The sequence below is a fragment of the Aethalodelphis obliquidens genome, unplaced genomic scaffold, assembly GCF_003676395.1.
Source record: "Aethalodelphis obliquidens isolate GAN/ISIS:26980383/991018 unplaced genomic scaffold, ASM367639v1 scaffold11, whole genome shotgun sequence".
Classification (NCBI taxonomy): domain Eukaryota; kingdom Metazoa; phylum Chordata; class Mammalia; order Artiodactyla; family Delphinidae; genus Aethalodelphis; species Aethalodelphis obliquidens.
This window is the reverse complement of record NW_020837955.1, coordinates 17,547,930-17,572,029: the sequence shown is the minus strand read 5'-3', so window position 1 is coordinate 17,572,029 and position 24,100 is coordinate 17,547,930. Positions and strand designations below refer to the sequence as shown.

The window sequence follows — 24,100 nt, the reverse complement described above, 5'->3', positions numbered from 1 at the left end:
GGAAGCAACAACCCGGGAGTTAGGCACCATCCAGTAAAGCCTCAGGAGTCAATGGTGCCATCCTAGTAGCAGTGGGATGGCTCTTTACCAAAAGTTCTTCTCTCAGATTGCTTAAAATTTCACTAGTAGAGATGAATCTTGGCTAGCATGACAGTTTGTCTTAAATTACTGGCAATACATTAATAGATTCTTGTGAGATTAAAAAGTACTGATTCAGCTCAAGTCCCCATTGATCCTTCTATCCCAAATCCCAGTTCCCTCTCTGAGGCAAAACTCGCTGAGAAGTGTAGTGTATTCTCTTCCCAGACCTTTTTCTGTGCACTTACATATTATATGTGTGTATATGGAAATATGTAGAGGTTTTTGCATGTTTTCTCTCCCTTTTTCCCTCTCTCCTCCTCTTCCTCCACCTTCTTTTTTTAAACAAAAATGGCATGTTGTTCGGCAACTTTCTTTTCCTCACTTTCTTTTAAAATGTAAATGTTTGTGAGCTGTGAGCATGGCTCCCAATTCCAGTGAATTACTCTGTGCTGTTCTTGCTGTCCTGGGACCAGCCTGGTAAGATCTGCATTCTGATGGCTTTAGGGTAAGGTACCTAGAGTACCAAGACCGGGGCGGGGGGAGTGAGGCCTGTGCCTGGCCAGGGAGAGGGACTGCCTGCCGAATGAGAGGTCCTAAGGGCAGAAAAGTAGACAAATGCTGCCCCCTTTACATCCTTGCCTCTTATCATAAGACTGCTTCCCTGAAAAGAGTATCCAAAAAAACACAAAATGTAGCAAGGGGTAGGAAAAAGAGATAAAACTCGTGATTAAAAGCTCCTGAAGTGGGCTTCCATGGTGGCGCAGTGGTTAAGAATCCACCTGCCAATGCAGGGGACATGGGTTCGAGCCCTGGTCTGGGAAGATCCCACGTGCAACGGAGCAACTAAGCCCGTGTGCCACAACTACTGAGCCTGCGCTCTACAGCCCACGAGCCACAACTACTGAAGCCCATGCGCCTAGAGCCCATGCTCTGCAACAAGAGCAGTGGAAGTGGAAGCCCATGCACTGCAAGGAAGAGTGAGCCCCTGCTCACTGCCACTAGAGAAAGCCCGCACGCAGCAACAAAGACCCAACGCAGCCAAAAATAAATACATTAAAAAAAAACAAACCTAAAAAAAAAACAACTCCTGAAGTGGAGTTGTGGCTGTTTTAGGACTAGGAAAGGAAAGCTAATAGGGAAAAGGCATTGAGTCTGAGCAGAGCTGGGCCCGCTCTTCTGCATCTCAGTCCAGGAATTGGAGAATTCCAGCTCCGTCCTTTAGAACACGCCCTGTTGTGATAGCCTGGAGGACTCGGGACGATTCATATGTAAATATGGGAAAGCCTGGGGGAAATGCCTACCCTATTCAAAGGATTTTAGGGGGTTGTGGAGCATTCCAGAGCTCTGGGAAGATTCTGCTCTGCCTGCCAGCCCTTCCACCCGTGGGAACATTTGCACCAGAATTTTGGCGCTGCAGGTACGTTCCGGGGTTGCTGGAGCCTCACAAAAGCAGGTAGAACAGTTAGCCGCCTCATTCAAGTGCGGCTTGGGACCTCGCTGGGGTTCAAAGATTTTCCCCAGCAAAGACGGAGCCAGCTTTCAGAGGCAAGGGAAGAGTGAGCGGCTTTTCTCTTTAACTCTGCTTTGGAATGTGGTTGGTAGAGTTGTGGGAAGCTGCAGGTTAACTGAATCGCTTCCTAGGAACACTGAGGTATGAGCCTGGGACCATGCACTAACCTGAGGGGGTGAGGATATCTTGAGAAGGAGTGGGATGGGGACTTTGTGCGGGGGAGGGGATGGGGTGGGACAAAAGAAAAAAAACAACCCATCCCTAATTGCTTTATCACAGTAGTAAGTTTGTGCAGTCAGCCCCAGCTCCTAACGCCTCCCGGGCCGCCCTAGGAAGAAAGTGGGGCTAGTCTGCAACTTTTATTGTTAGGCTGGTACTGGGCCTCAGTTTCCTCCATGTGCTTCCGCATCCCCAGATTTTATTGTTCTTATAGAAAAGTGGAACTTTATGGTATCTGAACCATTTCTCCTCGGTGCATTTTACCTTAACCTGGTACAGGTAGCATTTTCTAGCCCGTTGTGGGAGAACTAACTTGTGTTGAGTAATTACCTTGTTTAATTTGCTCAACAGTTCTGCAAAACAGGTATTATTATCTTCATTGTACGTATGAGGACGTTGAGGCCCAGAGGTGAAAATGGACTTTCTCAGGGTTCCCCCAGTTAAAGAGTGGGGGAGTGCGCGATTCAAAGGCTTTCAGGGTGAGGGGCCCCCTCTCTCACTTTGGTGTCCCAGATAGTAAAATTGTTGATCATTTTTTCCCCCCTAGGGTATATTTGGAATAATGGAAAAACAATTTTACATTTGCAGCTATTTCAAGCCAGGTATTCCTAGTTTGATTTAATCCTTGAGTATTAATTCATGTGTGTGTGGAGCCTGGAGGTCACCTGCATCTTCAGAAGCACCTAGCATTTTGTTAAAACTGCAGATCCACCCAGATTTGCTGAATCAATCTCAGGGGTGGTGCCCAGGAAACACAATTTAGTAAAAACACCCCACAGGGATTTTTGATCGAGCTAAACTGTTCTCCTTTTTGTTTTTTAAAGTCTGTTCCAGAATTTATAAATCTACCTGCAGGGAAAAAATAGCATGCTGATATTTTAGAAGAATTGTTACCATTTCTTTTTCTCTTTTTAAATATAAATAAAAATCTAATTGTGTCTCTTAGGTTGTAAGTTGCTGACTTCTAATTGATGAGTGCTTGCTGGTATTTTATGCTTTCAAGTATTATAATTAATAGAACTTTGATTCCTGAGAGGTAATAGTTTCCAGGGAATTTTTAAGATTTGAAGCAAATAGGCCCTGACCTTTTTTTTTTTTTTTCCGGTACACGGGCCTCTCACTGTTGTGGCCTCTCCCGCTGTGGAGCACAGGCTCCGGACGCGCAGGCTCAGCGGCCATGGCTCACGAGCCCAGCCACTCCGCTCCGCGGCATGTGGGATCTTCCCGGACCGGGGCACGAACCTGTGTCCCCTGCATCGGCAGGCAGACTCTCAACCACTGCGCCACCAGGGAAGCCCCGGCCCTGACCTTTTTAAATTGAGATTCCAGGCTAGAGAGGCAGAATGGTGCAGGATTAAGTGGATTTAAATACATTTAGATTCAAATTCCAGAACTGCCATTTACTTATCACATAGGCTGCGACAAGTTGGTCAGTCTCTCAAAGGCTAGGTTTTCTTATCTGTTAAATGGGAATAGTAATACTACTTTAGAGTTTTGATGTGAATATTAAATGAGTTCAGGGACATAACTCATAAAGCACCTAGCACGTGGTAGGAATTCAGTGAGTGTTCTCCCTTTCCAGAGCTTTTTAGTCCTGTGTTTAAGGTGAATTTCTCTTCTCAACTTACAGCTTCTGAAACCATATTTGGGTCTGAAATTCTGTAGCTTTGAAATCACGAAGAAAATTTAAAATAAGGCCATTGAAAATCAATTTTTTGTACACTACAATTAATTTAATCATGATTTACTTAATTTCTGATGAAATAAGAGTTATGCTTGAAATTTTGTCATTCTACCAAAAAAAGAGAAATTTTCTAATTATGTCTTTTTAAGTTTTATTTTGAATAATATCAAATTTATAGAAAATTGCAGTGGTACACAGATCCTCCTTTATTCACATTTGCCAGTATTTAACATTATGCCATATTTTTGTTTTCATTTTCTCTCTTGCTCACTTTCTCCCTCTCTCTCTACACACACACACACACACACACACTTTTTTTTCTTTACTGTTTGAGACTAGGTTGCATATATTATGCCCCTTAGTAAGTGTCAGTGTGTAATATGGATATTTTCATACATGACCACCATAGATGTGCCATGTCAGGAATTTTTTTATTAAAAAAATTTTTAATACACTTTTTAAAGGTTACTTTCTATTTACAGTAATTCGAAAATATTGGCTGTATTCTCTGTGTTGTACAGTACATCCTTGAGCCTATCCTATACCCAGCAGTTTGTGCCTCCCACTCCCGCACCCTTTTATTGCCCCTCCCCGCCCACACTGGTAACCACTAGTTTGTTCTCTATATCTGTGAGTCTGCTTCTTTTTTGTTATATTCACTAGTTTGTTGTATTGTTTAGATTCCACATATAAGGGACTTCCCTGGCAGTCCAGTGGTTAAGACTCGGAGATTCCAGTGCAGGGAGCGCAGGTTCAATCCCTTGTCAGGGAGCTAAGCTCCCATGTGCTGCATGGAGCAGCCAAAGAAAAAGATTCCACATATAAATGATATTATACATTATTTGTCTTTGTCTGATTTATTTCACTTTGCATGATGCCCTCCAAGTCTATCAGTGTTACTGCAAATGGCAACGGTTTGTTCTTTTTTTATGGCTGAGTAGTATTCCATTGTGTGTGTGTATATGTATACACACCACATCTTCTTTATCCATTCATCTGTTGATGGACACTTAGGTTGCTTCCATGTCTTGGCTATTGTAAATAATGCTGCTATGAGCACTGGGGTGCATATATCTTTTTGAATTAGTGTTTTTGTTTTTTTCAGATATATACCCAGGAGTGGAATTGGTGGGTCATATGGTAGTTCTGTTTTTAGTTTTTTGAGAAACCTCCATACCGTTTTATACAGTGGGTACACCAGTTTACATTCCCACCAACAGTGTAGGAGGGTTCCCTTTTCTCCACATCTTTGCCAACGTTTGTTATTTGTGTTCTTTTTGATCATAGCGATTCTGACAGGTGTGAGTTAATATCTCATCGTGGTTTTGATTTGCATTTCCCTGTGATTAGTGATGTTAAGCATCTTTTCATATGCCGTCTGCATTTCCTCTTTGGAAAAATGTCTATTCAGTTCTTCTGCCCATTTCGAAATAGAGTTTTGTTTTTTTTTTAATATTTATTAGTTTATTTGGTTGCACCAGTGGGCTCCTTAGCTGTGGCATGCAAACTCTTTGTTGTGGCATGCATGTGGGATCTAGTTCCCTGACCAGGGATCGAACCCGGGCCCCCTGCATTGGGAGCGCAGAGTCTTCTCCACTGCGTCACCGGGGAAGTCCTGTGTTGTTTGTTTTTTTGATGTATAGTTGTATGAACTGTTTATATATATTGGATATTAATCCCTTATCGGTCATATCATTTGCAAATATTTTCTCCTTTCAGTAGGTTGTCTTTTCATTTTATCAGTGATTTCCTTTGCTGTGAGAAAGCTTTTAAGTTTAATTAGGTCCCGTTTATTTTTGCTTTTATTTCCTTTACTTTAGGAGAGGGATCCAAAATATTTTGCTGCAATTTATGTCAGAGTGTTCTGCCTGTGTTTTCCTCTAAGAGTTTTATAATATCTGGTCTTACATTTAGGTCTTTAATCCATTTTGAGTTATTTTTGTATATGGTGTTAGAGAATGTTCGAATTTCATTCTTCTACATGTAGCTGTCCGTTTCAGGAAATTTTTAATTGGTTTAATCATACACCCAATCTATAGTCTATATTCCAGTTTCATCAGCTTGTCCTGATGAAAGGACATATTAATGTCCTTTGTAGCAATTTTTTCCCCAGATCAGGATTCAGTTCAGGATCACACATTGCATTTATTTGTCATCTCTTCAGTTATCTTTTCTTCCTTCTTTCTTTCTTCCTTTTTTTTTTTTTCCTGGCTGCACCATGTGCATGTGGGATCTTAGTTCCCCAACCAGGGATGGAATCCACACCCCCTGCAGTGAAAGCTTGGAGTCTTAACCACTGGACTACCAGGGAAGTCCTTCAGTTACCTTTAATTGGGAATTGCTCCTCAGGCTTCCTCTGTCTTTTATGACATGACATTTTGAAGGATGCAAACCCCTAGGTTTGTCTGATGTTTCCTCAAGATTCATTTCAGATTATGCATCTTTGACTGTCTTTCTATATAGGGATATTGTATTATTTCTAGACCTGGCATTTGGTAGCACATGATGTCTATTTGTCCCTAATTGGTCGTGTTAATTTTGATTACTAGGTTATGGTGTAACCCAGTTCTCCACTCTAGAGTCACTTTTTCATTTTTGTAATAATTTTTAATAACTAGTTCAAAACTATGTAGATATCCCGATCATCATCAAAACCCTACCACCAACACCACAATCATTCACTGATGGTTTGTTCCTGAACCAAATTTTATTCCGATGATTGCAAAATACTGATTTTTCTAATTCCATTGTTCTATATTTATTAGCTGACATTCTACCATAAGAAAGAGCTTTCGCTTCTCCCCCATTTATTTATATACTTATATACTATCAATAAGAGCTCGTGGATTCTTATTTTAGTCAATGAATTACAATGCTTTGCTGTGCTTAGTTATTTTGATACTCAAATTGTACAGATTTGGCCAGTGGGAGCTACTTCAAGTTGGCTGCATGCCCTTTCCACATGAAGAATTCTGGTTCCTTTTACTGAAGAGTGGTTTTTAGAAACCAGAATCTGGGTTACACTTTTTAAACATTGGAATTCCTAAATTCTTAGAGAGGGAGCAGTGGGGAAGGTTTTTGGAGACTAAAATCTGCTGTGAAAGCCTAGTTTTCCGTAAGTAGTTTGAACACTTGTGTTTTTGCTTCTTAGATCTGGGTAAAAATATTCTTGTAATCATACTCAGACTTGCTAGTATGTTTACTTGCCAAATTTGTCATTTTTTAAAGTGGATCTTAAGGAATTTGAAGTAAACAGCAGAGATTGCTTCACTGTTGAAATTTTTTCAGTTGTTTATTTTAGCATTTAACATTCATTTTAAATGAACAAATGCCATCTCATGCATAAGATAATAGTTCTCTCATATGTATCTAAGTAGCAGGTATTTGTAAAAGTTAATGACAAAATACATATTTGTTTTCATTCTTAGCATGTGGTGTGGTTCTATAGAGGTTTTTTTTGTTGAAAATACTCTTAAAGAACTTCCTACTTATAGGACATTTGTATCTTCCAGGACATTTGAAGTAGCAAAACTTGCTTGTGAGTCTTCATTAATGTTTTTTTGGTTGTTGTTGTTGTTGTTTTATAAATTTATTTTTGGCTGTGTTGGGTATTTGTTGCGGTGCGCGGGCTTCTCATTGCGGTGGCTTCTCTTGTTAGGGAGCACAGGCTCTAGGCAAGTGGGCTCAGTAGTTGTGGCTTGCAGGCTCTAGAGCGCAGGCTCGGTAGTTGTGACCAATAGGCCTTAGTTGCTCCGCGGCATGTGGGATCTTCTCGGACCAGGGCTCAAACCCGTGTCCCCTGCATTGGCAGGCAGATTCTTAACCACTGAGCCACCAAGGAAGTCCCCTTCATTAATGTTATGATAGGGAGAATCTAAACAGTTTTTACATATTTTATTACATGCTAATATTAATCCACCATCACAGTAACTGGAATAAGGTGGGCCCTACAGTCACCCAGATCTCAGACAGATAATTCCTACCTAATTTTTGTCTTTCCCTTAGTTGGCATTATTATGTTCCCCATATATTATTTTTAATGTGCTGTATCAGTATTTGTAACTTCCAGCTTGGTATTTCTGCTGCTAAGTTCATGAAACGGGTTTTATACCTAACTAAGTGAAAGCAGTTCTTTTTATTTATTTATTTATTTATGGCTGTATTGGGTCTTCGTTGCTGCACACGGGCTTTCTCTAGTTGTGGCAAGGGGCTACTCTTCATTGCAGTGTGCGGGCTTCTCACTGTGGTGGCTTCTCTTGTTGCGGCGCGCAGGCTTCAGTAGTTGTGGCGCACGGGCTCGGTAGTTGTGGCTTGCAGGCTTTAGAGCACAGGCTCAGTAGTTGTGGTGCACGGGCTTAGTTGCTCCGCAGCATGTGGGATCTTCCTGGAGCAGGGCTCGAACCCGTGTCCTCTGCATTGGCTGGCAGATTCTTAACCAAGCAGTTGTTTTTAAGAACAGCACCTCTTTCAACCTCTTTCCCAAGGAGGTTGTAGACGCTGATTTGTCCTCATAAAATGGGCCAGCTACTTGTTTTTAGGACAGATTCTAGAAATGGTATCGCAGATGGGAGAAGTTCTTTCTGCAGGGATGGCTTTCTAAGCTCTTCATCTTCGTGATTAGAACTGACTTGAGGATCAGATTTCCTGATGATTGACAATTGCGAGACCTTTGGTTCTCAAAGAATGTGTTCTTTTCAACTGAAACTATTGCAGAGGCCTGCTTTTACACCCAGAGCTACTGACCAGTTCTCTTTTCCTTTCTAGAAATGACACTCCTCTCCTCCCAGTCTTCAGCACTAGTGGCCCCTTCTGAGTCTGTGTCCACTGAAAGCCCAGAGCAGAGGATGCTGGAGAAGAGAGCCAAGGTGATAGAGGAACTTCTTCAGACGGAGAGAGACTACATTCGGGATCTGGAAATGTGTATGGAGCGGATCATGGTACCCCTGCAGCAGGCACAGGTGGGAACTGTGGGAGAAAGTTAGCTTTGCCTTGAACGTGGTTCTCCAAGCCTGATGCATTAGGGTATGGGAGCTTTCACCACAAAGATTTTTTGGGTTTGAAATAAAATTTATTGGGTTTGCTGCTCTTAATTCAAGGGCCCCAGTTTACAATTGTCATCAACTTAAGCGTTCACCATCCTGTCACTTATCAAGTCCATTATTAACTTATTAACTTAAGTTACTGCAATAATTCCTAGGACATTTCCTGTTTCTGTGGCTCCTGAAAACAGTTCCAGTGAGTCTGGGATTGTCACTTTACTGGGAGGCTGTGCAATAATATAATGAAGTCTGGGGATGGTGGGTTACCTGGCTGTAGCGCCTGATTGTATAAGGTTTATTCCAGAAAGTCTTACTAATATGTGTATGCTAGACACTCTCTTAGATGCCGAAGATAGGGAAAAAACGTTATTGGTATCCCAGGGATTTACGATCCTATTGCTTGTTACTTGACCACTGGGTTCAGCTTGAGTGTGGACTCCTGGAGCAGTCACTCACAGAACTTCTCTAGGAAGTGGACGGTGCCATCCGATTTTGGGTACTGGGTGGAATTTGTGTCCCAGTACAATTATAGAAATTGGTTCTACGGTCATTTTACTATGGTAGTGGGGGGAGGGGGGAGCAGAAAGTAGTTGGATCAAGGACAGACGGTGACACTAAAGGCGATGTTAGATGTTCCCATTCTGGAAACTTCGTGAGAGTGAGTGAAGATAACCTTGAGCAGCTTTTGTATCATCCTTTGAAGAGATGTTCCTAATGTGAATGATATGCTGTTAATTTTATTTCTATGCATCTTTGTTTTGTTTTCCTTTCTTAGATACCAAACATTGATTTTGAGGGACTTTTTGGAAATATGCAGATGGTGATTAAGGTCTCAAAGCAATTATTGGCTGATCTGGAAATCAGCGATGCCGTAGGTATGAGCCCCTGCCATTGTTTCAGAAGCAGGTTTTTTTGTTTGTTTGTTTGTTTAATTTCATAGGTAGGAGGCAGGGGAAGAAGGGCCCAGCTGGTACTGAGTAGTTTTGTTAGGAAAATTAAGTGTTAATTACTTAGTTCGAAGGTTATTTGGCCCCTGCTTCTCCTTTTATATACCTTGAGGTGATAGAGGATGCTTGCAATAGAAGAAATTTTTGTTGTCACATGATATGATGTTTTTCAGACCAACAGTTGCAGCCTGTTAGTGGGTCATGAGATCAGTTTAGAACCCAGTAACACAGTGGGTTTATCTTACAGCTAAGGAACCAATCACACTTAGATAAACCGCAGTATTATAGCAGGCTGCTGGCAGATTCGTCCAACTTTGTACAGGAAGAAGACATTGTTATTCTGGTCAGGAACAAACCTGCTGTCTGTCCAGGAAGGAGAATCTATCTCTATCTTCCAAGGCTTTCTGTTTATATTAACATCCTTGGAAATATAATCTGGGACAAGAGCTGTCCCAAGTCATGTAGAAATGCCGTGGAGAATTGATCTTCAAAAAGTTGCCTTTCAGGCTTCCCTGGTGGCGCAGTTGTTGAGAGTCCGCCTGCCGATGCAGGGGACACGGGTTCGTGCCCCAGTCCAGGAAGATCCCACATGCCGTGGAGCGGCTAGGCCCGTGAGCCATGGCCACTGAGCCTGTGCGTCCGGAGCCTGTGCTCCGCAACGGGAGAGACCACAACAGTGAGAGGCCCGCGTACTGCCAAAAAAAAAAAAAGTTGCCTTTCTTGGGAATTCCCTGGCAGTCCAGTGGTTAGGACTCTGAGCTTCCACTTCAGGGCACCTGGGTTCGATCTCTGGTCAGGGAACTAAGAATCCCGCAAGCCATGTGGCCAAAAAAAAAAAAAAGGATGCCTTTCTTTAGTTATAGTCTTATTAATAAAAAAAAAAACTACTGAATGGTCTCTAAAAAAAATTAGCACCCAATATATATTTTTCCAATAAAATAGAAAATATCAGAATGTACTGTAAATAATAACTATAGTTTTTTGAAACTTTTTTCCAATTCTTTGTATATGTATACTGAGTCACGATTTTTTTTTTTATTAATTTACTTTATTTTTGGCTGCGTTGAGTCTTCATTGCTGCACACGGGCTTTCTCTAGTTGCTGCGAGCAGGGGCTACTCTTCATTGCGGTGCGGAAGCTTCTCATTGCGGTGGCTTCTCTTGTGGAGCACAGGCTCTAGGCTTGTGAGCTTCAGTAGCTGTGGCATGTGGGCTCAGCAGTTGTGGCTTGCGGTCTCTAGAGCGCAGGCTCTGTAGTTGTGGCGCACGGGCTTAGTTGCTCCGCGACATGTGGGATCTTCCCGGACCAGGGCTGGAACCCGTGTCCCCCGCATTGGCAGGCAGATTCTCAACCACTGTGCCACCAGGGAAGCCCTGAGTCATGATTTTAAATGTATTTATTCATGTGGGTCATTGTCAAAATGTTTGAAAAACAATTATTTCTTATAAACAAGGGAATTGTGTTAGTTATCTATTGCTGTGTAATAAATTATACTAAAATTTAGTGCCTTAAAACTAGAAACACGTTAGGTCACTTTCCTGTGGTTCAGCAATCTGGGAGTGGCTTAGCTAGGTGATTCTGGCTCAGGGTCTCTCATGAGGTTGGAGTCAAGCTGTTACCTGGGCTGCTGTCATCTAGGGCTCAATCAGTGATCCAGTTCCAAAAGCTCACTCAGCTCATCAAGCCTCTGTTCCTTGTCATGTGAGCCTCTTCACCATCTTCATGACCTCAGGACATGGCAGCTGGCTTTCCTCAAAGTGAGTGATCCAAGAGGAAGAGGAAGCTCAAGATGGGAGCCAATGTCTTCTTTTTTTTTTTTAATTTATCTTTATTTTTGGCTGCGTTGGGTCTTCATTGCTGTGCGCGGGCTTTCTCTAGTTGTGGCGAGCGGGGGCTGCTCTTCGTTGGGGTGCTTCTCATTGCAGTGTCTTCTCTTCTTGCAGAGCATGGGCTCTAGGCTCACGGGCTTCAGTAGTTGTGGCTCACGGGCTCTAGAGTGCAGGCTCAGTAGTTGTGGTGCACAGGCTTAGTTGCTCCCCAGCATGTGGGATCTTCCTGGACCAGGGCTTGAACCCGTGTCCCCTGCATTGGCAGGAGGATTTTTAACCACTGTGCCACCAGGGAAGTCCCCCCAGTGTCTTCTATAACCTGATCTCAGATACTACATACCATCACTTCTGCCATATTCTGTTGGTCATACAGACCAGCTCTGGTGCCTTGTGGGAGGGGTCATCTTATCACTTTGCTATATTATTGGAATCATAGTGACAAGATGCTACCACAGTTCTAGCCATTCCACTACACACATCACAACGTCTAGCAGAAGGAAAATTGACCCTGTGTCGTTTAATAGTAAGCAGCCTTTCCAGAGCCCCCTCACCAGAATTCTCTTTGTTTCTCATTGGCCAGAGCTGGGTCACATGCATATGCCTACACAGATCACTAGAGAGGGGAGTAGGCTCATGATGTTGACTTAGGCTAGGTGGTGTTGACCTGACTCACCTGGGAGAGAAATGGACATAAGAACAGTCACGGCTCTGCCCTCCTGCAGGAATGGCTGTGGGATGTTAGGTGATAGTGCAACTTACATTTCTCTGGTGTTTATTGTACTCCACACAACCTTTCAAGGTATGTCAAGCTTTATCACACTTGTTGCCTACAACAACCCTATGAGGTTTAGCTGCTATTAATCTTACTTTACAGACTGGAAACTGAGACTTACAGCAGGAAGTAATTTGCTCAGGGTCACATGGCTAGTACTTGATGGGACTGATATTCAGACTCAGGTCTTTTCTGTCATCTCTGCATAGGCTGTTAAATTCTGTACAGAACAGCTGCAAGAGAAACTGAAGCCTGGGGTCCTGCTCTCAGTTTAATTGGAGAGGTCAGAGGTCAGGGAGGTTGAGGAAGAAGAAGCACACATTGATTAGAGGTAGCCATGGTGACCCCATTTTTATAGGGGTCACCCTATAAAGCATAAAAGCCAATTTATAGGATTTCATAAGGCACTTGAAATAAGTATCTGTAGGTTATTAATTTGAATTATGAAAGAAATGAGAGAAACTGGTATCTGAAAGGAATTAATTATTAATCAAACATTTTTTCAATTTATTTTATTACCTGTGTATTATGACAACAATAAAAGAGGAAATGAAAACAGAATATCCATAATCTCACCCCCCTACAATATCAGCTGTTTATTTTTGTTTTTCCCTTCCCCTTCTTGTCCCAAGACAACCGAGGATTTAGGTAGCCGACTGAGATGAGCTGAAGGCGTGCGGGGGATGGGGGAGGAGAGGGCCTAGGAACCGCCCGGCTCAGAGCTTTACAAGGGGGGACAGTGTGCAGTGACCGTGGTATGCAATAGGCGAAGCCGAGGTTGGATGAGAGCACCAGCCTGGGAGCTCCAGTCTTGGTCCACCAGGAGGCCAAGCAGTGCATTCAGTGGGGAATTAATAAAGGACAAGGTTTTGAATGTCTGATAAGGGAAGGTTCTGAGAAGTCAGGGAAGGCAAATTAAAGCTTCGCTGAGCCACTAGCAAAGGGCAGATTGACATGAATTGCATAAGCAATGTTTTATTTTGCTTAAGTTTAATTTATTTTAATATATAATACATATTTTATTATATATATATTTGTTTGTTTGTTTGTTTTGTTTTTTGCGGTACGCGGGCCTCTCACTGTTGTGGCCTCTCCCGTTGCGGAGCACAGGCTCCGGACGTGCAGGCTCAGCAGCCATGGCTCACGGGCCCAGCCGCTCCGCGGCATGTGGGATCTTCCCGGACCGGGGCACGAACCCGTGTCCCCTGCATCGGCGGGCAGACTCTCAACCACTGCGTCACCAGGGAAACCCTGAGTATATTTTAAATGTAACTTATTTTTAATACATTCACGTGACACAAAATTTGAAAGGTACCAAGAACTGCTTAATGAAAACTCTTCTATCTGTCCCCTGCCACCCAGCTCTTCTCAACCAGAAGCAACTAATGTTACCAGTTTTCTTACATCTCCTTCCAGAGATAGTTTATCATAACAGCAATTACATATGTATTTCTCTACCCTGGTCCCCCATCCCCACTTTAAAAATTTATATAAACAGTAGCATACTATTCAGACTGTTCTGCACTATGCCTTAACTCCCCTTTTAATAAAAGTATGCCTTCCAGGGCTTCCCTGGTGGCGCAGTGGTTGAGAGTCTGCCTGCCGATGCAGGGGACACGGGTTCGTGCCCCGGTCCGGGAAGATCCCACATGCTGCGGAAAGGCTGGGCCCGTGAGCCATGGCCGCTGAGCCTGCGCGTCCGGAGCCTGTGCTCCGCAATGGGAGAGGCCACGACAGTGAGAGGCCCGTGTACTGCAAAAAAAAAAAAAAAAAAAAAAAAAGTATGCCTTCCAAGCAGTTTTTATGATCCAGGAATAAAAATGGAAAAGTATACAGTGAGGGGATAACTTGGTGAAAATCCAGGGTAATCCAGGATGCTGGAAAAAGCATCATTGAATTAACTTATAAGCCTGATTGGAGAAGGATTCTAGTTACAGCCAGGACAGGGTCCACAGAGAAGGAGAGAATGGTAGGTGTTCAGGGCTTGGATGATTTAGAAGACGAGGAGGTTGAGATGAGGAAGAAGTACCAGGAGACTCTGGATATGTAGTAATATCTAAGGAACTGGCTTTTTTATTATTTTAAACATGTCCCACAGAAAGAAATACATTTTACCTAATGACCAGGATACATGTTTGTGTGTGTGTCTGTGCTTACTTTTACTGTGTTCAATGTTTTCTGTTCTTTTCTATTCCATTTTATTTCCTCAAAAATGTGTTGATCATACCCATAAAGTAGATTCCATGACCCATTCATGGGTTTTGACCCAAATTTGAAAGACACTGTAAATTAAGTTGTAGCTTTGTTAGTTTGTAGTTGATGTAGAAGAGTCACCATTAGGGAGGGTAAAACCCATGAATGGAGGAGGTACAGTGTAGCCGGTGTGAGAGTGAAGGTTCTGGGAGTGCTGGTGGGGAATGGAGACGAAGGGGAGAAGACAGGCAAAGACCGGATGGTGAAACTGGATAAAGACATTGGTGGCTCAGGGATTCCAAAGTGGCCCTGAACATCAAAAGGAAGCAGCCCCACTCTTAACTCCTGTGCCTGTTGAGTCACAGGATTAGACAAAGAAAGGCTGCCAGTTGGACGGCAGCACGAGTGTGGTTTGTATGGACACAGTCAAGGCTCTCTTTTGGAAGGAGCTATAATCAAGGAAATACATTTCATTTAAATAGAAAGTGCTCTGCACGAGAATAGGGAATTCCATAGGACACAACATGGAGGGAACAGAGGTGACGTTGTAGAGAAAGGGATGGGGTTCCCTGAGGGAAGGGGCTTATGCCCACAGCAGCTGGGAGAAATAGTTATAGGGGAAGCAGTAAGTAGGGTCATATTTTGAGGGAGGAGCTCAAGGATGAGAGGACGTTGTCTTTTGGGGAGCAGTGCAAGCTGAAGAAGGAAGGACCAGGTACACAGAGGGAAGAGGGGCAAGAGGAAGAGCAGTTTTAACAATTCAGGGAATCGGCACATTCAGGCAGCTGATCTAAATGAAATTGCTCCGGGGAAGTTTGCTTAGGAATTATTCCTATGCCCAAATGGTGTAGACCAGGGGTCCATGAGTAGATTTCAAGTACTCCACCAACTTGTATAGAAGTTTCTTTATTTATAACAGAAATTTAGCATTGATTTAAGGTATGACTGTAGGGAACAGTGACTTTGTCACCAACTGAAGTCACCTGCTCATATCACATTAAGTTGTTGCAGTATCTCGAAATTCCATCAATGACCAGAAGCAACACGTTATACCAGTTTCTTGTGTCACTCATCATACTTTGAAATTATGGTGATTATTAGATTCATTGCAATGTTTTGCTATTCAGTGCTTTATAAAGAAGTACATATATTATTATATCATAGATTCAGAGGGTTCATATTTATATAATATAGTATTAATATATTTATATATAATTTATATTATAAATTAATATATTTATTAATATGATAAACTTCATAGTCTTGTGTATTTACGTGCAAAGAAAAGGTTGGAAGCTGCTGCCGTAGAAGGATCTCTTCACCCATGTGGAGATTTGGGGCTTAGAGAGCTGAGGGGTCTTTACAGGTTCTGATCACATGCCTATATGGAGAGTACTTGCAAATGCCTTACTCTGCCTGACGGAAAAGGGACTGGACTCTGTTTCAGGGACCAGCTGTGTGTGTGTGCATGCACGTGTGCATGTGTATGCGTTCTGAAAAATAAATACATGGATGAGATAGTTCTCTTAAATTTTGCTTTAAGTAGAATTTTAAGCTGTTACATGGAAATATCATATTAATTTGAAGGATAGTCTTATTCTCATTTCTTGTGATAGGATTATCTGGTATTAAAGTTTGGTTATATACCTTCCATTTAGTATGCTGAGAAGAAAGTTACTAAAAAACACTGTATGTTTGTGTATATTCCAAAGGACCGGTGTTTCTTGATCACCGAGATGAGCTTGAAGGAACATACAAGGTTTATTGCCAGAATCATGATGAGGCCATCTCATTGCTGGAAATATATGAGAAGGATGAGAAGATCCAGAAGCATCTTCAGGACTCCTTGGCAGATCTTAAGTAGGAGTTTTGAGCACTTCATTCCATCATAGCTCTTCAGTTCTGCCTTTTGGAAGTCACTCCCATGTCTATGTTATGGATCTAGCATATTTTAAACATAAGTGATACATTATCGTAGGTCCTATTATGTAACTTGCCTTTTCCCATTCTATATCATGGAAATCTTAAGTAGCTTCCTGCTTGTAGTTTTATCCATTAAAATCACTTTTATCTATACACACAAAGTATTAAGTTAGCATTTTCAGGTAAGAAGCTGCCAGGAAGATAGTTTGGTCCAAATGAGAGAAAAGGTAAGAAGATAAAGTCAGTTATTCTTGACCATCAGGTGAGAGTCTCCTGTCTTAGGGAGGCAGGCTATAAGGATATAATATATGTCTAAGTAGGTCAAAGTGAAGTTAAGGGCTTATTGACTTTTTTTAATAGACTAGATATGCCACCATAGACATTCACAATTCCCCTTCTGTCCCATGTGGTTTTTGTCTGCCCAGCTAATAGGCATTAGTTGGACTAATATGTTCTGAGAGGAATGTGAAAATCAGCATCAGTATTTTCTTTAATCAGTTGTTTCTTCTTTTCATGCTCACTGCCCTGTAGGAGCCTGTACAATGAATGGTAAGTTCTTGCCACTTGATGCAGAAGCTTGTTTCATTATTTTCTTCCTTTATAGACAGAAACCTAGAAGTAGACCTGCCTTGCTGTACTTTCCTCTGTAGCACTTACCACCTAATGACACTTCATATAATGTTTGTTTGATTATTGTCTGCCTCTTTCCACTAGGGCAGGGACTTTTTTGGGTCACTACTAAATCCGCAGCACCTAGAACACTGCCTGGTGATTATTAGGTGCCCAGTAAATGTGAATGAATTAAGTTGGGAAGTAGGGTGAAAGAACGGAACTATATTAGGAATAACAAATACTACCTGTAGGCCCTGTGTTACTGACAGTTGACTGAAGTCTCTGTTTTTCCTTTTCTTGAAGGGGATGCACAAATTATATTAACCTGGGCTCCTTCCTCATCAAACCAGTGCAGAGAGTAATGCGCTACCCACTGCTGCTGATGGAGTTGCTGAATTCCACCCCCGAGTCCCACCCAGATAAAGTGCCTTTAACCAGTGCAGTCCTTGCAGTCAAGGAAATCAACGTTAACATTAATGAATATAAACGTCGAAAGGACCTGGGTAAGAAAAGCATACTTGCTGAAAAGGAGGTATACCCTTGAGAATGTTCTCCTTCTCAAAAGAATTAATTACTTCACCAGAGGTGGACAGGCAGATGGTAGGTAATAGGGCTGTGATGAAGAAATGGTAATAGAATTTGGGGAAAATGAGATAATGAAAGAAAAAAAACAGTGATCATAATAAAAGCACAACCATGCATGTTGGAAATAAGGCACCTGTGATAAAGCTTATAGCAATGAGTCTTTCCTAAGAGATACAAAGGCCTATTAGAGAATGGCTGATCAGGAGAGTTCCTTCAAGCATGAGTGATTGCCTTCTCAACTCACTGAAGGCAGTCCTCTTCAGTCCATGCTTACATGTGTTTGCTCCGCACGTCTGGTTGGATATTTCAGTGTTTCCACTTAAGCTAGAACTTTTTTGTGTTCTTTCAGAAGACCCGGGTTTGCCCACCTCCCTGGTCCCATCAGTCCTGCCTCTGGTCTGTGCCCCTCCCCTCCCCCACAGAACTGTGCAGTCAGTTGCCAAACACCCTCTCTTTCTTTATAATATAGAACAAACTGAACCATTTCTTTTGTCTCATCAAATCTCTTGTTGAGGCTTTGATTTTGAACACTCAATGAGTATAGCATGGTGACCATGCTAAACTGATTTATTATTCATATCCTCAAAGAATCTATAATATAGCCTCTTTGCCTGTCTCTCCACTATTCTCCATATTTATCTAAAATCATTTTCCCCTTCTGCTTCAGCCATGACACCCGTGTTTAATGTTGACTGTGGATGTTAAAGCTCTCTGGCCATCTGGCCCTTTGTCTTGGTTCATATCTCCTCATGTAATGTCATCTTCATCTCCTACAACAGTAAAGTGTGCCTTTTTGCTACCACCCAGCCTTCCCTTGCTACCCTTTTACTCTTATTTCCAGGCTTTTCTGCAGACTGTGCCTGATGCATGACACATAGATTAATCAAAAACTCCTGCACAGCATTTCAGTATGAGACGATTGTATATAAATATCTCGTTTGTATATGAGACCATTTAAGGTGGTCTTATAAGTCAGGTACTGTTACTTTCTACATCTTATTGGAAAGGAAAATGGGGCTCAGAGAAGTTAAGTGGCTTATTTAAGGCCACACCTTTTTTTTTTTTTTTTTTTTTGCCGTACCCCATGGCTTGCAGGACCTTAGTTCCCTGACCAGGAATTGAACCCAGGCCCTGGCAGTGCAAGTGCAGAGTCCTAACCACTGTACCACCAGGGAATTCCCTAAGGCCACACCTTGATGAAATGACAGACCCAGGCACTGAACTCAGGTTTCCTTGACTCCAAATCTTAGGCTCTGTTCCTTACACCTCTGTGACCTTCCTTCCTCATCTCTAACCTTCTCCAGTCTGCGCACAGTCTCTGCTGTTCTCCAGGTATCCGATCTGTCCATAAATGGTGATTTGGATTAACGTTTTGTGTACTCAGTTATAAGCTCATTGAAAACAAGCACTAGCTCTAGTTTGGGTTGTTAGTCTCATTTGTAGTCTGTCCATGCTCAGAAGAGGGCTTTCTTCACTCACCAATTTGACTCACTCCCCAGTCCTCAAGTACCGAAAGGGTGATGAAGATAGCCTCATGGAGAAAATTTCTAAACTGAACATCCACTCCATCATCAAGAAATCCAACCGGGTTAGCAGTCACCTGAAGCACCTCACTGGCTTTGCCCCACAGGTGAGGTTCCTGCGCTTGAAGGTTCAGCCTGTCTTTGGCTGCTTTTCAGGGCTCCACGGGGCAGCCTGCATGGTGTGAATTGGCAAGATTCCCCTCTTAGTACCTCCCCTGGTGTTTGCTAGCTGGTGGATACAGGACCCTGCAGCTACTGTTCATTTAAATCCATCCACCCAACCCTCCATCCGAGCCTTGGTGAGCTGCTTACAGTGTGTATAAAGGCAAATCAGGAGGCCAAATCGGTCACCATGTAATAGTTATCATGGTTTTAGACACCCATAAGGAGCTTATAATCTATTTGGGGAGACAAAATTAAAATTGTAGACATGTTAAGCTAGAAGGGATTTCAGAGATCACCTTGTTCAACACCATATGTCACACATGAGGAAATGTAAAGTCTAAGGTTTGAGTGATTTGTAAAACAGTTATCAACAGAGTAGATCCAGTCTCCAGACTTCATGCACTGAACCATGTGTATGTGATACAGTCAGTGGAAAATACCAGCTAAAGAATCAGTTGCTAAGCTTTGTAGTTTGTTCTCTACACGCTGTGGTACTTAAAAAAACTGGAGCTCCGTGAGAGTGTGCTTCGTGTTGGCAAGAGATTTAATCTGAGTCTTAAAGGAGGGGGGCAGGTTTGGCATAGGGAGAGAGGAGGGCAAGCCAGGCAAGGCAACAATACTGGTGAAGCAAACAGCCTGACCAGCAAAGGGTTTCCATCAGGAACAGAGGGGGTCAGTTAGAGCCAGGAGGGCCTGTGTGTACTTAGGAGCTCTGTCAAATCCAATTCAGTATGATTCAGGGAAACATCAAAGGCTTAAAATTTAAACAAAAGATGCTTTAAGAAAGATGCTTTTGCCAATAAGATCTATTGAGGGAGAGTCCCAATTTGCTAACAGCACTTTTTTATTTTGAACAGATTAAAGATGAAGTATTTGAAGAAACAGAGAAAAACTTCCGAATGCAAGAAAGATTGATCAAATCTTTTATCCGAGACCTGTCTCTCTACCTCCAGCATATCCGGGTGAGTAAAGACATCACTCTCATTAGAATCATGTACAGTGGGGAATTCCCTGGTGGTTCAGTGGTTAGGACTCGGTGCTTTCACTGCTATGGGCCTGGGTTCAATCCCTGGTCAGGGAACTAAGATCCCAGCCAAAAAAAAAGAAGGAATCACATATGGTATAATTCCATCCGCTCTCCTGTTCATCCAGCATATTGCTTAATGAATGTGGAATAACCTGGACTCAAATGACCAGTATGCCATGACAGACTTTTTATTGGGATTCTTACAGATATAACTACTGAACGAATATCCTCCTGTTATTGTTTTATTTATTTATTTGGTTGCAGCAGGTCTTAGGTGCGGCAGGTGAGCAAGTTTTGGCTTGTCAGCTCCTTAGTTGCGACACGTGGGCTCCTTAGTTGTGGCTCACGAACTCTTAGTTGTGGCATGAGTGTGGGATCTAGTTCCCTGACCAGGGATCAAACCTGGGCCCCGTGCGTTGGGAGCGTGGAGTCTTAACCCCACTGTGCCACCAGGGAAGGCCCTCTTACAGGTTATTTAAAAGTTAAACAATGTCAGAAGATTAGTACTGTTGTATTCAAAGTAAAGGGACCTAGCTCTTTCCTCCCTCTCTTTTGAGCTTCATCACCCTTTTTTCCCCCTGTCTCCTGTACCCAGTTATAGAAGAAGCACTTGTGACAGTTCATTTTGTCAAAATCATTTTGAAGATCAAATAGTAAGAGAATGGTTCCTGTGGGGTGTGCTTCCTAATAATAATATTTATTTACAACTGTACATAGGCCTCTAAGGTTGTTAGAGCCACGAATAGGTCTAGAGAGTTGCAAGAACTTGGGAGATCAGGCGGGCCCTGGTCTTCCTTCCCTCAGGCAGTGCTTCCTTCATGAAATCAGAACCAGGACTAGAATCCTTTCTCTTAAAACCTGTAATTTCTCTGTTGATTTAATAGAATAGTGTTTATGTAAGTATACCATGTACCCCTGTCCCTCACACAGGAAAATCTCATCCCATGAAACAAATAATTTCCTTTAAAAGAGATCCTTTGCTTTTTAAAAATCATTATTATTATTATTATTTTTTTAAGTAAAATGGTACAAAATTCAAAAACTACCAAAGGGGTAAGTATAAAGTAAAAATAACTCCTCCCCCTCCCCTGTCTCCTAGTCATCTATAGAGGCGGACACATCTATCAGATTCTTCTGTCAGAGATATGTGTGTGAGGGAGAGAGAGAGAGACACACACACGCACTGTTGAGCACCTTGGGTTTTGCATTTTGGAAATCGTTCCATATTTGCACACACAGAGCTGCCTTGTTCTTTTTTACAAGTGCATAGTATTTAATTGTTATGGACATGCCATAATAAATTTAACTAGTCCCCATCGATGGATGTTTAAGTCGTTGCAAAAAGTTAGAAACATTGGCACGAGAAATATCTTGCATGTAGATCATTTTTCTGATCTATGTGAGTATACCTGAAGGCCAGAGTACTAGATTTTCTGAGCCAAATCATAAAGCAATGCAAATTTCATAGATATCATACCCGTGAAAACTCCCCACCAGCAATGTATGAAACAGTTTCCCCATCCCTTGCTAACATACAGTGTTATCAAAATCAAAATGTCTTATCTTTGCTGGCAAGAAAGGTAAAAATTGCTATTTTAATATAGTTTGAATTTACATTTCTTATATTATGAATGAAGTTGAGGATAGTTTTGTATGTTTAAATCATTATATTTCTTTTTCTGTGATTTGTCTGTATTTGGGGGCCCTTATTTATTGATTTATTGTTCTTTTTCTTATTGACTGGTAGTACCTTTGTATATGTTGGAGAAAAGAGCCCTTCTTCTGAGATGCTGGCTTACAAATACCCCCTGCCCCAGTTTGTTGACTTTTGAATTTGCTTAAAATGTTTTCTCTGTGTAGAAGAGTTTTATTTTTGTGTAGTCTAACTAAACTTTTTTGGTTTCTTAGTTCTGTGTCATACTTTAAAAGATCTTTCCCATTCCAAGATAATTTTAAAAAGATGTCCTATGTTCCAGTACTTTTATCATTTTATTTTTTTATATTAGTCAATCTAGCTGGAATTTATATTAGTATATAGGAATCCAACTTTTTGTTTTTTATCTAGTTATCTGTCATTATCATTTATTGAGTAATACCCACTGATTTGAAGTGCTTCCGACACTTCTTTTAAATAGCAAACTCTCTCCATTCATGTTTTGAAAATGTGATCAAGTAAAATTGAGGGCTTATAAGACTTTCTAGGAACACATTGGCTTAAAGCGAGAGATTTGACCAAGTATGGTTCCCTTGCCTTAGGACTTTACCCTACAATTCCTCTAATTTTTATATCTCCCTATTGGCTGTTTTCTCCCCATGTTATCTAAATGTGTAGCAAGTATACACCTGAGCACCCAACTCTTAAAAAGCCTTGTCTCCCTAGCAATGGGTGACAGCCCTTGGACGGGCAGGTCGCTTTGGTTCTGACTGCTAACTGCTATCTAGGATGAATGATGGAGGCTAGAAGTTCTGTCTGGTCTTACCTGTGTTTGTAACTGGCTGCAGGAATCCGCATGTGTGAAGGTGGTGGCTGCCGTGAGCATGTGGGATGTGTGCATGGAGAAGGGACACAGAGACTTGGAACAGTTCGAGAAGGTGCATCGCTACATCAGTGACCAGCTCTTCACAAATTTTGTAAGTGACTCTTCAGCCCACTTTTTTCAGGCTGGGCCTCTTCCCAGGGTTCTCTGTAACATCCAGCTCATGGAAAAGTTAATTCCATAGAGACACGCTTCCATGGACCAGGAATCCTAGTGTTCTTTAGCTAAGTTCATATCAGAATTTTATATTCAGAACCTGACTTTCAATCAGCTGAAAGGACAGATAGGACCTGCATGTATGCAAACAGATTTTTTTTTTTTTTGCGGTACGTGGGACTTTCACTGTTGTGGCCTCTCCTGCTGCGGAGCACAGGCTCCAGATGCGCAGGCTCAGCGGCCATGGCTCACGGGCCGAGCTGCTCCACAGCATGTGGGATCTTCCCGGACCGGGGCACGAACCCATGTCCCCTGCATCGGCAGGCGGACTCTCAACCACTGCGCCACCAGGGAAGCCCTGCAAATAGATTTTTTTATAATTGTGATCAGCCCAGTTTCAGGGGATAAAGGAAAACCAGGAAATTTAATCTGGTATCACTACTGATAACTGATCAAAAGAAAACAACTGAAGAACTAATAACTTAAAACGGAATATTTTTGCATAGTTAAGAGATTAACAAATAGATTTTTGAAATGGCATAAACTATTTTATAAAGACTACTAAATGCCAAATTGCTTGGGGAATTCTAAATATATATTCTATATATATCTCCTGAGTAGAAATGGGTGGGCTTTGATAGCTTCTTGGAGATCTCTGGATGCTTGAAGCATCTTTAGAAAACATTGGGGGAACTTGGGGGAACATACGGTTATTCTAACAGTAGCATCTTATTAAAAGTAATTTACTAAGCACCTATTTATGTTCTTTTGTGTCAATATTGTGCCCTCTATGTCTATCCCTCTAGAAAGAATTAGACAAAAACTTTTGAAAAGTGAAAACAGAGCATTACTAAGTAGTTATGAGTAGAAGAGGTATGATGGGTGTGTGAAAGTTTCTCTACCCCAGATTATGTAACAACTAAATCTTTTTAAAATTTATTTCTTATTGATGTATAGTTAAATTACAATGTTATGTTAATTCTGTACAGCAGAGTGACTCAGTTACACATATATATGCATTCTTTTTTATATTCTTTTCCATTACGGTTTTTTTTTTTACACCAAAGAAAAATTTATTAAAGTATAGATTACTGGTTATTTAAAAATACATGAGAAAAGACAAACATACAAAGGCATTATCATACAACTGATTTCTAAACTCAATACTTTTGAAATACAAAACAATGATCATTACCTCCAAAAGTCAGTTTGAAACAAATTGACTTTTAAGTTGGTATTATAATTCTTTTCACTCAGTTTTGCTTACAAATGTTCTAGGTGTTTCAGTTTCGTCACAT

The 24,100-nt window shown here is 41.7% G+C and overlaps 1 protein-coding gene across 10 annotated transcripts in view; it reads left to right on the top strand.

Moving 5' to 3' along the window:
• DNMBP (dynamin binding protein) overlaps window positions 1–24,100 on the top strand; it is a 126,333-nt gene that overhangs the window by 90,959 nt on the left and 11,274 nt on the right. For 9 of the 10 annotated variants that reach the window (XM_027112296.1, XM_027112292.1, XM_027112290.1 and 6 more), the window contains 8 exons: window positions 8,259–8,452; window positions 9,309–9,408; window positions 15,987–16,134; window positions 16,729–16,746; window positions 17,113–17,312; window positions 18,894–19,024; window positions 19,940–20,044; window positions 22,612–22,740. In XM_027112296.1, the coding sequence (XP_026968097.1) occupies window positions 8,259–8,452; window positions 9,309–9,408; window positions 15,987–16,134; window positions 16,729–16,746; window positions 17,113–17,312; window positions 18,894–19,024; window positions 19,940–20,044; window positions 22,612–22,740 (1,025 nt within the window). The remainder of the gene's footprint in view (window positions 1–8,258; window positions 8,453–9,308; window positions 9,409–15,986; window positions 16,135–16,728; window positions 16,747–17,112; window positions 17,313–18,893; window positions 19,025–19,939; window positions 20,045–22,611; window positions 22,741–24,100) is intronic. The other variant, XM_027112293.1, reaches the window with a different exon arrangement.